A 13,877-nucleotide genomic window follows, 5' to 3' on the forward strand; every position below is an offset into this window, starting at 1 on the left:
GATACAAGAACCGATGTTTTAATTTGACAATTTCTGATAGAGACTTGATTGATCTAGCTTATTCCGGTTTACTTTAACATTTAAAAGAAAAGCTAAAGAATCATGATTTCTCAGATATTAGTCAAGTGTTACAAAAAGCTCTAGTTCAAGAAAACTAGGTTAAAGAGTATAGAAATTTTTAGAGATAAAATGAAAGTGAGAGAAGATTGTCCTAATATTCACATGCTTGAATATAAATTTGAAAGTTTGGACGAGGATGGCGTTGATGTATGTGTGGCCGAATAGGTTTGGTCTTCTAAATCTAAACCATTCATTTCTATAGCTCTTAAGCCGATAATTCCTAAGAATCGGCAAGAATAGATTAAATTTACTTTTGATGTAGCAAAGTGTGATAGAATTTTTTATTACTTGCTACAAGAAAAATAGATTAAGCTATCTCATGGTCATATAATTTCTCCATTAGATGAATTAAAGAGGCGAGCTAATTGCAAATGGCATAATTCTTATTCTCCTGCTACTAACGATTGCAATGATTTTTGTCAACAGATTCAATCAGCCATTAATGAAATGAATGTACGTGATGTCACCTAGAGGGAGGTGAATAGGTGTTTCCTAAAAATTAAAACTTTACAACGGATTAAAGAATCCGGATACTTGACATTTTGTAAAGTGTCTTGAATCTGGAATTTTCAACACATCGAAACATCCAATTAATATTTTTGGCCGAACAGAGAGGCCGATGTTTGATAAAACAGAACATTCCAACCATATTAGAGCATTCAATATTTACACCGGAACATCAAATTAAATATTTTCGGCCAAACAGAGAAGTCAGAGTATGAAAAAACCGGACATTTCGATATGTATCGGAACATCCGATCGGGGATATCAGAACATTCGATCTGAGTTGGATCAATATTTTTGGAAAGAGGTAGAGTCGAATTTGAAGATATGCTTTGATAAATTCCAACTCAAAACGGGATAAAATCATCCCTCTCTATAAATATAAAAGGTCACGACCAATTGAGAATATCTAACATCCAATCAAACAAATACAATTTAATTTACCTTTCTTTTTTTACCCATGTTGCCCTAGTTCTCTTTTCAACCTCCCTATTACTTCTCATTCTTGATCTCGACGACTATGGACAAACCGTCAGCCATATATGCTATGACGTGATCTAATGATGTGGCGCCACGACTAGTATTTTCTAAGTGTTGTCCATCAGATATTTAGATCAGAACATCCGATACTGATCGAAATTCGATCGGAGGATCAGAACATCCGATCCAGTACTCAGCATATAAAATATTCAGTGTTTGACACGATATCTTTCACGTCAACACTAATCTAATCTCCTGAACCTTTAAAAAATAGGTAATTAGTAATAATAGATACAGGAAGTCTTCAAGCTGCTCTCCTTCCATTCCATTCCAATTCCGAGAAAAGGGCAGCGGGGGAGTGGAGAAGAGAAGAGCCAAAGTCAACCAGGTGAGCTGCTTATTGATTTCCTGATCCATATTAGCTGCATCTTTGGTACCGTCCGTTGCTTCTTGATTTGATTATCGCGTGCTGTTCATCCCCCCTCTTTCCCTAGCGAAGGTACATGGAAAAATGGGGTGCAGAAGAAAAGGTAATGAAGTGTCATGCTTGGTGAATCTGCTGCTTCAAGCATCTGGAGTGATGTCAACAGAGTAGTTTTGGGACCATTTTAGCCTAGTTTTGCTGTGGGGATGTAGCCCTGGTGGTAGTAATGAACTGAATCTTGTGGATTTGGTGCCCAGGATGCGGATGCATTGTAAACCATGCTTCTGTTCTGTACCCAATTGACCGAACTTTCTGCGCCAAATAGAGCTTGAAATGTACGGAGTTCTTCCATTACACTGGGCTGAATCTGAAACTTTAACTGATTTACATGGCGTAGCTAGAGAGGCTTAAGGGATTTGTTTGAGGAATTTTGCCCTTTGGGAGAAGCTTGAGTTAAGCAAATGACAGATTTGTCCCCAGTAGAAGAAAATCTTGACCCAGCTTTTCTGCATCCATCATCCACTTTTATTGATTTTGCTTGTAGTTCTCTGTTAGTTCTGTTTCTGTAAACTGACCAAGTAGTACGCAGGTATGATGTGTTCAATAAGGAGGCTCGCGTTTGTGCTTCTATTGGCTATAGCCTTGTCAATTGAGGTTGCAGAGAGCAGAGATTATAGTATCTTGGGTAAGTTTCGATTTCGAATTTGTTTTTTTTTTTTTGGTTCTGTTGGCATTATTTTTTGTTCCATAGCAATGGTATTTCTGCACGTGCAGCAGCGGTATGAAACCTGAAGTGTTGTTCTGCACTTCTGCTGTCTATCAGATATCATGAGATAGTGGTTGTCACATTTGCTTGGTCTAAATTTCGTCTTCATTTGATGAGTTTGTATTCACATTTTCAGTCATTCCTTAAAGAAAGCTACTGTGCCAAAGTCATCAGTTCTGCTCACCGTAGCTTTCAGCTTAGCTCCAATTTTCTTATAGAAATTCAAATTTCATAAGTGCTGAAGTTATGATCAATCTGTTCTGTTGCATTGGTTTCAGCTCAGGATAGCTTGCCTGAAGCAAGCAAGGTGACGAGCCTAACAGCAGCCAATGGAAAGCTGTGTCAGCTATGTGAGCAGTACTCAACTATGTCACTGCTCTACCTCAAACAAAACGAGACCCAGGCTGAGATTCTTAGCATTCTCCAACGCACTTGCGCAAATCTTGCCCCTCTAAAACAGCAGGTATAGATAAATTGCAATCCCTGTCTCTAGGTAGCGTATATTCAGTTTCATCTAATCTACTGGTATGTTTATGGTTTACTCTGTTGCAGTGCATCACGCTGGTTGACTACTATATACCACTATTCTTCATGGAGGTTTCCATGCTTAGCCCTGAAAAGTTATGTGAATCGGTTCATCTCTGCAAGAAAGGGATGAAGGTTCGTCTACCCACTCGGGCGGATACTTGCGGTCTATGTCATCATGTTCTTGTTGAAGTTCTTACCATGCTTAAAGACCCCAACACGCAGGTAACAACTAATAGCCATCTTTCGATCTCCATCACCTATGTTCTGTGTAATGTTTCTGCTTTGTGCTTTGTTCATAGCGTAATGCCTTTCTACTTATGCTGTAATTTGTAGCTGGAGGTAATCAAGCTACTTCTCAAAACATGCAGCAAGGCAGAGAACTATGCACAGCAGGTTGGTTAATTTCAGAACATACTTGGAAGTTGGAATCTTGGATATATCAAAAGTGAATGCATCAGCCTGTAAATTAATGATGGTGGATCATGAAATGAAATGATTTTCCTGGTAGTTCATACAACAAAAGTCAATGAGAAGGCTTGGACTGATTTAACGCTTCATAAAGTAAAAACTAAAATAACTTCATTACTTGTCTTTTTTCTCTGATGTGCCTAAGGATGTACCGTGTTCAAAACCTTTAACACTTAAATTACGTCATTACTTCATTATGCTTCAACACGGACATAATTATCACTCTAATTAGCTTCTTGCCTGCAGCTTTGTTTCAATTGAATGGTAACGCAAAACACTGGCTTCCTCCGAAAATTTGACATTTACAACATTTACAAGTACTCAAGCTAGTTCTGTTATGTTCGTAAGTCATAACAGTCTTCTAATCTTATTTTAACACTTGCAGTGCAAGCGACTGGTCCTCGAGTATGTCCCGCTGATTCTGGTGGAAGGCCAGAAGTTCCTTGAGACGACAGACGTGTGCTCTGCAATACATGCGTGCAAAACAGACACAAAGGCATCAATGGGAACCATGCTTCTATCTGCCACTTTGTGAAGATGATATGAATATTTTCCGTACAAGAAGATGTTGTGAATCAGGATGAGGCTTATCTGCCTTGGAGATCGAATTGGGGAGAAAGGATGAAAGTCAGACGTCTGTTGGAACTCTTTCCTCTATTTCTAAACACTAATTGGTGAAGATTTGGATGTGTAAAAATCTTGGGTGTAAATAATAGTTGCAACTGGAGCCCTACCGACTATTCTCTAAATAATAGTTGCAACTGAGCAGCTGCAACTATCTCTATGCATTGGATTGAGAAGTTTTAAGCAATTATTCCACTGTATCATCTATTGTTTGTACTACTACAGTGATTTAATTCAGTGTTTCTCTGTTGCTCTGGCAAGTGGTTCATATTTTTGTGGGGGGAAAGAAAGAAAGAAAACATGTTAGTTCTAAGAAAAAAAACTTTTATTTTCCTTCGAAGAGGTTAAAGAGAAGATTTGAAATTCAGAAATATTCATTTCATTGATCATACCAAATGTAGTGATCAGAAATCCTTCGGAATTGCATTCTTCATCTTCAATCGAACTAGAAGAATGCAACTAAATTCTTACAGATGCTATTCACTTCTAAATTTCCATTAAGTAACTCCAGTTCCGATGATTTCAAAAATACTATCACAAATCTGGCAGTGACATGCCAGTAGTTGCAAGAGTAAATTTCACACTTGAGCAACAGACTAAAGCGCAGAACAAACTTGAGAATAACATCACATAACATTCATAGGATCACAGGAGTTGTTGCAGATCCAAGTCTTGATTTACAACCTCGTACTATACACATAACAGTGTGCCACTATGCTAAAATTGAGTTTCAAAACACATGCTAATGTGACCTCATCTCATTGCAACCTCTCCTTTCTAAGCCTCTCAAGCTCCTTAACCATCAGCCAGTGCTCCATAGAAAGACTCTTCTCACCAAAGCTTGAAGCCATTATTTGTGCCATTGTTAGCCATCTGCAGATCAGCGTAAGAGAATGTCAGATTGATAAAGATTCGTAAGCTTCCCTGCAAAACTGTAAGATTGTTTGTAGCGTGTAAGACGTGGAATGGGCAGACCTGCTAAGTTCAGAACAACCCAAGCTCCTATCATTGCGCATGGCGCTGACCATTTCATCTTGAATCATCTTCAATTAAGACACAAACATTACGCAACTTATTAACCATGTCATGCAAAATAGTAAAATTTAGAACTTTAGAGTACACACCCTTTGCAATCAGTTCAAGGCTTTGAGATCAGTGCGTTGCTAGATAGAAAGTGGAGTAAGAGATGATTACCTGATAAGTCTCAGGTTCAGTGGACTGCAGAAGAGACCTAACTGTGGCGATATACCATCTCCAACTCTTAAGTTCCTCAGAACCTGCAGAAACTGCTGGGACAGAGGATGGACGGAAAGGCACTATCAAGTCAGAAGGAAGGATGTTTGATTTCCCCTCAGATAGAGTAAGTAGCTGCACATCAGTTGCCATTTCCAGCTTGTAGTACTCGAAATCATACTCAACCTGCAAGTTAATTAAAAGAAATCGCTTATACCTTGAACCCAAGGCCAGCATTGCCAGTAGACTCACAAAACAAGGAATGAGGCTAAATATTGTAAGTAGGGGATTAGCACCGTCTGTGACTCCATCAAGTTCTTGAGCAGCATAGTATTCTCAACACCTTTAGATGTCAATGATCCTGTCTGCAGAAGAGTCTCATCAAAGGTCAGATGAGTGCCTTGAGGTAGCTGTAGAACTCCTGTGACCAACCTACAGCAAGCATTAGGGAGAGTATAGGTTAAAATCTAGTTATGACAATTGATGGGAATATCAGTAATTGGATATTCTTGATAGGGCAAACTAAACGTGATGTACCTTCCTGACTTGTTGTCCTTCCTAGGTTGAAGTGTGGCTGTGTTGAGATACTCAATTGACAGAGGGATAGTTTGTGAATACGGCACCAATCTCTGGATCAAAGTATGCAGTTGATTTCCAAATATGGAAGCACCTTCTCTATTAAAACCAGTGAAATTCAAGGAGAGCCTGCCGACGGTTACCACATCCACCCTATTGCGAAGCTGCATGGAGATTGAAAGGAGCAAGAGTTCATTAATTGGATATGAATTGTCTAAGAAAAATAATCATGCAACAAGATAAAAGCACAGCGGATTGACTACTGGATGTTCCAAACCAAACTTATTTCTAATTCGTATAGTTAGGGAAGCTGATTAGTAATATAGCATACTCTGGATAAAAGATGCAACAGCAAAAACTGGGCTGCCAGTTCATCGTTGCCTAACACCTGAGTGAAATGTGAGAGCAGAGATTGTCGAATGCCTTTTAATAGGCTAGGTGAAGGCTGCACGATGAAAACCAAGAAGAAGATTAGCTCTATTAGTAGATGGGAAAAAACTGGTGAAACTAGTAAACCCACTTCAGAGTTGAAGGCAACAAATTTGGTGATTCGTACCTCAACAACAGGAGGCCTTGAAATAAAATCATGAGATGATAACTTTCGCCATACCAAACAATGAAGACGGGGAACCTATACAATCATTTGGAGGAATCAAAAGTCAAGGCAAAAACTGAAGTGAAGTTAAAATTAATTTTTTTTCCCTGCATACATGAAATCAAGCACTATGTAATGTGCATACCTTGCTGGGAGGCAGCTGAACTGTTACGTCTTCTATGAGGTCCAACATTATATCATCTGAATTATCACTAGGTGCAGCAAGTTCTGGATCAAATGTATATACACCTATGAACTCAACAACATCATTTAGTTTAACTTGACTCTCAGGCATATCATAAACCTGCAAAGAACTAAGGTTGTCAGCCATAAAGAACACAAAAGAGAAGCAAAAGAAATAAATTGGCCAATTTGCATTTAAATGCAAGATTCTAGGTGCTCTACCTTCACTAGACATGAAAAGGAGCTTCCAGGAATATGATGATCTCCTCCATTCATCTCTGGTACGCTCAATGCCATTTCTGCTGAACTAGACGAGGCACGAACATCATCTTCCTTCTGCAAAAAGGAGAAGGGAGAGTGAATCAAATTATCAGCCGCCTCATTTTATTTGTCTTCAGGCTAGAAGTAAATTAGGCAGTTGAAGCAGATATGGATGATTCAAACACATCATCAGCCATCATATCTAATTAGCATACTGGTTATTTTCTTTTTCCGTGGATGATACCCAGTTATATTTAGAGAGGCCGGTTCCAGGACAACACATATCCAGAGTTCCGGACCATTCAGACACAAGAATAAACCGAGGAAATTGGTACATGTTTCATCTACAGGATATTAGTCTATACACATGGTCAAGTCAGAAAACAACATAGGAATTTGCTTTCTAACACAAATAATGATAATAATTTGAACTGTACACGTCAGAGTGAAAGGAAAGCAAATTCAATTCTTACCGCCTTCTTGCTGAAGGAAGAACACTCCCCAGGCCCGTTTTCTGAAACCTGTTGTGAGCAACAGAGTAGATGGAATTAGTGGATATTGTACAGTAAAATAGTGAAAATACAATGCTGCATAAAAAATTGACAAAAGCATACATCCATGGCATCGTTATCTCCATCTCTCTTCCTTTTCTCTCTTTGTTCAGTTGTCAAGCAACCTGCCATCGTGCACACGTCAGGTCCTGGGGAAGACTCCAGTGTCCAAGCATTTTGCCCGGGCGCCTGAAAGAAGCCAATTGCACAAACCAGGTGAATTCCATTTCTACCAATTGGTCCTTACAAGAAAGAACTTTTAGGGCTACAGAGTAAAAACAAGTGCCCATGGAAAAAGTGACATACAGGCACACAATGGAAGAGATGGCGCTCCCAAAGATGCGAATCACACGGATGTGGCATTGAGAACGGTGAGAAATCAGTGAACTTGTTTGTCCTCCAAGTTGAACCATCCTACACAAATGATCACTTCAAATAAGCATATTGCAGCTTAAAAACAGCTTATGAGCCTCAGTTCAGTACCTTAAAAGCACCAATGTAGAACTCATTCCCAAGCATATCCTGAACCATTCCCCGGTACCGAACGAGGGTATTTGGCTTGATCAATCCAAGTTTTGATGCGTCCAACACTGGAACCTGGAAACGGAAATATTTTGGTGGACTTTAGAAGCCTCACTTAGTCACTTGCACTCATAATACAAAATCCCCATAATTTGTTCGCCTAGGATAGCAGGATATGAGAAGATATAGTTCAGTTCCTAACCCATTTGCTTTTTTGCTTTTACTGACAACAGTAAATCCAATCAAAGATTATAATTTTATTCTGTGATTCGACAAATTCCCTTTTTTTCTTCTCATTTTGCAGATGATTGATGCAATCTACTAAAGATCACACATTTGATGTGACCAGTCGATATTCTAACTTGAATTACCAACCAGATCAACACCTAACCTACAAAAATTAAGAACAGAAAGAACAAGGATTGAATTTTTTTTACCTTATCGAGCCCGTCTTGTTCGAATAGGAAGGAGCGGAAGAGCTCGCCAGCGCCCCAGTCCTTGCCCCGGAATGCCGCCACCGGGTCGCCTCCTCCCGACTCCGCCGCCGCGGCGGCGGCCGCCCTCTCGAAGGTGGCGCGCACCGCGCCCAGCGGGTTCCCGACGAGGTCGTACTTCGGCCCCACCATCCTCTTCTATTCTCTCTCTCTCTCTCTCTCTCTCTCTCTCTCTCTGCGGGACTTGGGAACAATGGCGCGGAGGAGGTGAGGCGCGAGGGAGAGGTATTATAGTGGCGGGGGTTTCGCGCCACTGGCGGCGGCGCTTCCCGCCGTTTCTTGCCCCTTTTCCCGCCATTGCTGTTGGGCTGGGTGCGTGTTTCTACTGGGCCGGATGAAGCCCGGGTCTCTACTAGGAAAAGGATAATCTTTTTTTGTTTTTATATATTTATTTTTTAATATTTGCAAAAGTACATGTCTATTTCAAAATATTGAGCGATAGAAATGTGTTACTCGCTCTTAAAATTCAAAACACTATCAAAATAGTAATAAATTTTTTATATATATGTTGTAGAGGATACTGAGATTAGTTTAAAAAATTCAGACAAAAATATCATTTGTATAATAAGAAACAAAAAATATAAATTTTATTGTAAAATTTGTCTTTTTCTCCTCATTGTAAAAGTATTTGTTTGAGTTGAATTTTTATAAAAGATAGATTATAGCATCCTCCAGACCATACTTTTTTTCAGAAAACTATTTGACAGTGTTTTGAATTTTGAAAGCAACAGAATACATTGTTTTTTATTTTTTAAGCTATCGTTTATTGGAAGGGCGTTATCTTTATTTTTTTAAGTGTCGTTCGTTGAAAAGTAGATATGGGCGATGGTAGTCTCGATGTTTAATATTTTAAAATATGTATGTATTTTTGTAAATATTGAAAAAAAAAAAGGAAAAGGACGCGGTGTGGTGGTGGTCGCCGGCGCGTTCACGCACGTCAAGGCCCGCCCATCACGCCGCTCGTCATGCCTTGGCATCAGAAGATTTGGGACCCGGAACCACGGCTACCGGCCTCCGTCTCGATCGACCGGTGTGACGACGAATCACGCGCCGTTTGGACCTGTTAGTAGGCGCGTTGCTGGTACACTTTTCTTTATTTTTAGTGGCGACTGTGATTCTGTTTGTTTTTTATTTTAATTATAAATTTAAGCTAAAAAACAAAAGTAAATAATAAAAGGTCATAATTTGAAAACTAATTCTCACAATTGACACACCAAGTTGTACTGTGAAATTTTATAATCTTACAATAGGAATGAGCTTCTGACTGTCTACAGTAAAAACAAGCAGGGTCTAGCAATTACAGTTTGTGTAGCAGAATTCTACTGCAAGACTGGGTAAAACTAATGTTGCACAAGATGCATCCGTGCAACAGTCAGCAGAATCGAGCGTACATGGATTACAGTAATCTACCAATGTACATGGATTGCTGTCCTATGTTCACTATCCAAAATGGTGGAATAAAAAAATAACACTTGGATCAGACTTTCTCCCCGTGTGAACTGCATAAATTTCTTGCACAATGAACAAATGGTCCAGTAAAAATAAAAAGAACAAAAGTATATAGCAGCAAGAAGCTAAGAGCACATATATCTCACCCGACTATTCGGTATACAAAAGAATGCAAACTACGTGTTGATATCATGTCCAGCTACCAAGTTACAGCGTGAAGCATATGCGGAACATACGAAAATACAACAGAAATCTCCTGTCCAGCTAGCTCGTGTATATAGCTTTCAGGCAGATCACCCGTCTGGAGTAGAGGTAGTATTATCCTCTCAAGAGCCATTTACTAACAGAACATATAAGCCAAAAAATCAAAGGCCAAAATTGGAACAGGAACAGGGTTGGCTTTCAACCCTAGTATCTGCCAACTAAGCTGAATTCTGTATAATACCGTACACTAACAACAGAGCAGTTTTCACGCCTTTGAGTACTTTGAGCTCCACATTGATACCTTTGGGGGTTCGTCATCCGCTGCACTAACCCCGTTTTCAGCAGTGGTTAAAGAGTCTGAGATCAAGGGGTTTGATTCGCTCTCTTTCACCTGCGATATTGATGACATGCAGCTTCTTGTCAAGAAAATTACTAGAAAACTATAAAAAAAGTAACCAACACCGCCACACAAATAGAGAGCAGCAGTTAAAAATGCTGCATACCAAGTAAAAGGAATTTGACAAAAGATTAATCAGACAATGGAAATTCATAGACCTTAATCAGACAGCAGTTACATTGAGACTCATGTTAAGTGACACATGTTTAAAGTCATCAAACTAAAAAAGATTTTCAGTTTAAAACTTCACAAAATGTATGGAATTTAGTTAAGACTAACCATTGCAGAACATACCTGAATGACTTGAGGAGAGATTTCTGCAGGTTTTGGCTGAGTCTCTCTAGTGCAGAAGTATGAATACAATGCCATCCCAATCACTGCAATTAGGATTCCAAGGATATTTCTCCAGCTAAACGGATCGTGAAGCAGAACATAGCCAAAGGCGAGAACCAAGCATGTTTTAAGGTGGCCAAGGACTTGGTAAGTTACAGGAGATGTTTTCCCAATCACAAGGAAAGTGCTAAAGTTTACTGAGACTGATATCAGGCATGACATCACAATGAAAAACTGCAGCGACGATAAAAGCAAACTTAGAATCGGATGAAGTGATATCAACAGTTGACATAATTTTCCAAAACCTGATTTTAATGCTTACCAGAACTTGAGGTGTGTAATCAAAAGCAAAGACATTTTGGTTGGTCAAAAATCCATCGAGGAATGGACCAATAAGGAACAAGGTCAATGCTTGGTATGGGCATGATTGGTACAGAAGCTGGGTTGAAGATACCTTGAACTTCTTCTGTATTGTATTTGTCATCTGATAGCTTGTTAAGGTCTCAAGTCATACATCATAGAACACTCTAATACTCAAATGAATAAGTGCTTTAGCATCGTAAGATTTTTTCCCCTGAAAACGAGATGGAAAACTGCATATCACCACATTAAGATTAGTGTACCGATGAGTCGATGGCAATCAGCATAGTATGACACAAAACTGATCTTATAACCATCAAAATGATAATGCTAAGCAAGACACAGCATATCACATGTTGAAAGTTTATGTTCAACGGTTAAACTAGAAACACAGTAGTGGAGGAAGTAGCTCCTCTTGCTCTAATGTTAGCACTTTGCCTTTTTTGTACTATTAACAACATCAAAACATGTTGCAAGGTTTATGCAAAGTTTGATGTATTTTGTATGCAAATGATTTGGCAAACAGATAGTGCTCTACAGGAGATAACAACTACAGTTGAAAGGATACAATTTGAGCAATACAGGTTGTAATGATTGCCAACAGGGACAGTATAGATCCCATAGCATTGAGTTGCAGATCAGTCACAGTTGCAACACCAACACCAACAAGGAGCACACTAAGGGAGAGCTTGATATTCCGACTGCACAGTAAAGTCAGTAAAAAGATAAGACGATATATTATCGAGCTGAATAAAGCATATGATGTATTACATACAAACCTAAACTTCTTCCTGAAGAAAAGGGTCTCCAATATAACAGTACAGGGAATAATAGCCAGCTTTGTCATCTGAACATAAAGAGTATTTCATCATGAGCTTGGTGGAGTGATTAGTGTGCAAATGGAGTGACACTAACGGCATTTAACTGAAACATGTCCCTAAGATGTCGTTTGCACGTAGTGATATAACCGCGACAGTACATCAGGTAAAAGGAGATTTATAGTTTGTACACCCAAGCAACCATTAGCCTCCCGGATAACGAATTAGCGTCACGCCACAGAATTAACTCTTAAATTTGGATTAATGCAAACAGAACTAAAGCAAAAACAATGTATACCTGATAGAAACCAACAGAATTGAAACCTAGACTCAAGTTGAGAAGCCCAATTGAGATGCCATTGAGCACTCCGAACCCCATGACAGTCCTTGCATCGAAAGGTTTGTGCTCAAAGAGCTTCATACATAATGCCACGTGGAGAGAACAGAATGTAACCAAGAGATGCCAGCTTGTCAGAGTAGTGGCTGCAAAAACAAATACCAAAGTTGAAACATTTGGACGAAAACTTACCTACTTTGCTATTTATTATCTGTTTAGACTTAAGATGAACTATCACTTTGCCACACTTTGTGGCCGCAGCGTTACAAGATAACGAATAGTAACACCAGGGGATGTACATTAACACGATCTAATTCCAATACTAAGTAGAATGAAAACATATCCACGTATAATTAATTGCAAAAATACGATGTGTTTTACTTCTAAACAGACTCGGTATCATTTAAGGTGACCCCTAGCTTCTTTTTCCTCAGCATAACCATTCCAATAAGTCACCTAAGCTGTGTTGTTTAAGCTCACGGTTCATCCATTTTCCAGTTACACCATTCCAAGTTCCAACTCACAACACCAAATCTTCGACCCACAGCGAGTCCCCTCAACACACGAGCTAATTTGCACTTCTCACTGAAATCTCTCGCAACACCAATATCCCCATACCAATTTACAGCACATACACGCTGTGCAGCACCAATTCCCACTGCTCCCTGAACACGCATGCGCTAAATCTTAACCTCGCGTCTCAGCAAATAATACACGAGCAAAACACATGGAGGAGAAGCATCTAGGAATCAAACAGTAGCTGACTAGCAAGAAGCAAAACATCTCACGCAAGATTGGATCTCATACCAAAGGTGAAGCCGAGGGAGCTCATGAGAGCCTTGTTGCAGATGACGATGGAGACCGAGGACACCACCGAGAGGCTCAGCGCCCCCACTGTCCCCAGCTGGAACTTCTCCCCCGCTACCCCCATCTCCAACAGCGCACCAAGAAACAAGCAGAGCGGGACAACCAAAAACTTCCCGGCCCAAACAACCAAACAACGCCGCTGAACAGCACCTGCGCCACCAGAAAGATCACATTTCGATCGAGCAAACGCAGCAAGAACACCAAGAAGCAGCCAAGAACCGGACTTTCCCGGTCAAAACTACCTCTTTGCTAACAAGAACAGAATTTGGACGAGTGAAGCTGGATCTGGGAGACGAGCTCGTGAATCGGAGCGCGGAACTGGCAATGGCGCGGGGATCTGGAGAGCGGGCAGGAGCAGGAGGGGCCGGATCGGGTGGGCTTGGTTAGCTTAGCGGCTGCTTGTGCTGCTGCGTTCTTGGCCTGCCTCCTCCCCCTCTCCTACTCACCGGAGACGGAGACAGGGGCGTGCATTTTGTAGGGAAGTTATTGTTACATGGTCGATTCGGGTTAGTGGTGAGGGGCTGGTGTGCAATTATTTTTGTAGTCAGGGGTGATTAGGGATTTTTGGGTTACATTTGATTAGGAGTGTTTGTGATTGTCCACGTGTTTAATTAGATTCATGAACTTTGCCCTTGCTATATTTGTTTGGTGAGGTGTTTGATCATTACATTTTTTTGTGGACTCGCTAGCTTCAATTGTAGTTTCGAGTATTTTGTTTGAGATTGCGGCTTTGATCTTGAGCAGTAGATGTCCTATCATTTTTTTGTAAGATTATGTTTTAAA

The 13,877-nt window shown here is 40.1% G+C and overlaps 3 protein-coding genes across 5 annotated transcripts; 1 reads left to right on the forward strand and 2 right to left on the reverse strand.

The window, feature by feature from the left end:
* Positions 1 to 1,339: 1,339 nt before the first annotated feature.
* Positions 1,340 to 4,174, forward strand: LOC133896994 (uncharacterized). Of its 3 annotated transcripts, none has more exons than XM_062337605.1 (7): positions 1,394 to 1,492; positions 1,604 to 1,634; positions 2,118 to 2,213; positions 2,573 to 2,757; positions 2,847 to 3,044; positions 3,156 to 3,215; positions 3,676 to 4,174. In XM_062337605.1, the coding sequence occupies exons 2-7, from the start codon at positions 1,616 to 1,618 to the stop codon at positions 3,823 to 3,825; spliced, it is 708 nt and encodes a 235-aa protein (XP_062193589.1). In that variant the 5' UTR covers positions 1,394 to 1,492; positions 1,604 to 1,615; the 3' UTR covers positions 3,826 to 4,174. The 3 variants fall into 3 exon arrangements, with proteins under 3 accessions (XP_062193595.1, XP_062193589.1, XP_062193585.1); XM_062337601.1 differs by having other exon boundaries at positions 1,397 to 1,492; positions 1,599 to 1,634; XM_062337611.1 differs by lacking the exon at positions 1,604 to 1,634 and having other exon boundaries at positions 1,340 to 1,492.
* A 231-nt stretch (positions 4,175 to 4,405) lies between these two features.
* Positions 4,406 to 8,584, reverse strand: LOC133897017 (mini-chromosome maintenance complex-binding protein). Its single transcript, XM_062337617.1, has 14 exons — positions 8,273 to 8,584; positions 7,797 to 7,910; positions 7,620 to 7,727; positions 7,377 to 7,502; positions 7,236 to 7,283; positions 6,724 to 6,837; positions 6,464 to 6,622; positions 6,280 to 6,354; positions 6,055 to 6,168; positions 5,685 to 5,887; positions 5,444 to 5,579; positions 5,109 to 5,333; positions 4,890 to 4,957; positions 4,406 to 4,787 (listed from the first exon to the last, which is right to left on the reverse strand). Exons 1-14 carry the CDS (start codon positions 8,459 to 8,461, stop codon positions 4,673 to 4,675), a joined length of 1,794 nt encoding a protein of 597 aa, XP_062193601.1. The 5' UTR covers positions 8,462 to 8,584; the 3' UTR covers positions 4,406 to 4,672.
* A 1,354-nt stretch (positions 8,585 to 9,938) lies between these two features.
* Positions 9,939 to 13,562, reverse strand: LOC133897027 (UDP-xylose transporter 3-like). The gene is made up of 8 exons (XM_062337621.1): positions 13,337 to 13,562; positions 13,035 to 13,244; positions 12,189 to 12,373; positions 11,852 to 11,919; positions 11,641 to 11,773; positions 11,035 to 11,196; positions 10,674 to 10,946; positions 9,939 to 10,373 (listed from the first exon to the last, which is right to left on the reverse strand). The coding sequence occupies exons 2-8, from the start codon at positions 13,156 to 13,158 to the stop codon at positions 10,248 to 10,250; spliced, it is 1,071 nt and encodes a 356-aa protein (XP_062193605.1). The 5' UTR covers positions 13,159 to 13,244; positions 13,337 to 13,562; the 3' UTR covers positions 9,939 to 10,247.
* Between the last annotated feature and the right edge of the window lie 315 nt (positions 13,563 to 13,877).

This window comes from Phragmites australis, chromosome 2 (genome assembly GCF_958298935.1).
Source record: "Phragmites australis chromosome 2, lpPhrAust1.1, whole genome shotgun sequence".
Classification (NCBI taxonomy): domain Eukaryota; kingdom Viridiplantae; phylum Streptophyta; class Magnoliopsida; order Poales; family Poaceae; genus Phragmites; species Phragmites australis.

Excerpts from the sequence above, each read along its gene's own strand:
- LOC133896994 (XM_062337605.1), top strand. Across the intron at positions 2,758-2,846 it reads TTGCCCCTCTAAAACAGCAG|TGCATCACGCTGGTTGACTA; the intron begins GTATAGATAAAT and ends ACTCTGTTGCAG. Across the intron at positions 3,045-3,155 it reads TTAAAGACCCCAACACGCAG|CTGGAGGTAATCAAGCTACT; the intron begins GTAACAACTAAT and ends TGTAATTTGTAG.
- LOC133897017 (XM_062337617.1), bottom strand. The coding sequence starts at position 8,461 with ATGGTGGGGCCGAAGTACGACCTCGTCGGGAACCCGCTGGGCGCGGTG. Across the intron at positions 7,503-7,619 it reads ATCTCTTCCATTGTGTGCCT|GCGCCCGGGCAAAATGCTTG; the intron begins GTATGTCACTTT and ends GGCTTCTTTCAG. Across the intron at positions 6,623-6,723 it reads CCTTTTCATGTCTAGTGAAG|GTTTATGATATGCCTGAGAG; the intron begins GTAGAGCACCTA and ends AGTTCTTTGCAG.
- LOC133897027 (XM_062337621.1), bottom strand. The coding sequence starts at position 13,158 with ATGGGGGTAGCGGGGGAGAAGTTCCAGCTGGGGACAGTGGGGGCGCTG. Across the intron at positions 11,774-11,851 it reads TTCTTCAGGAAGAAGTTTAG|TCGGAATATCAAGCTCTCCC; the intron begins GTTTGTATGTAA and ends TTTACTGTGCAG. Across the intron at positions 10,947-11,034 it reads ATTACACACCTCAAGTTCTG|TTTTTCATTGTGATGTCATG; the intron begins GTAAGCATTAAA and ends TCGTCGCTGCAG.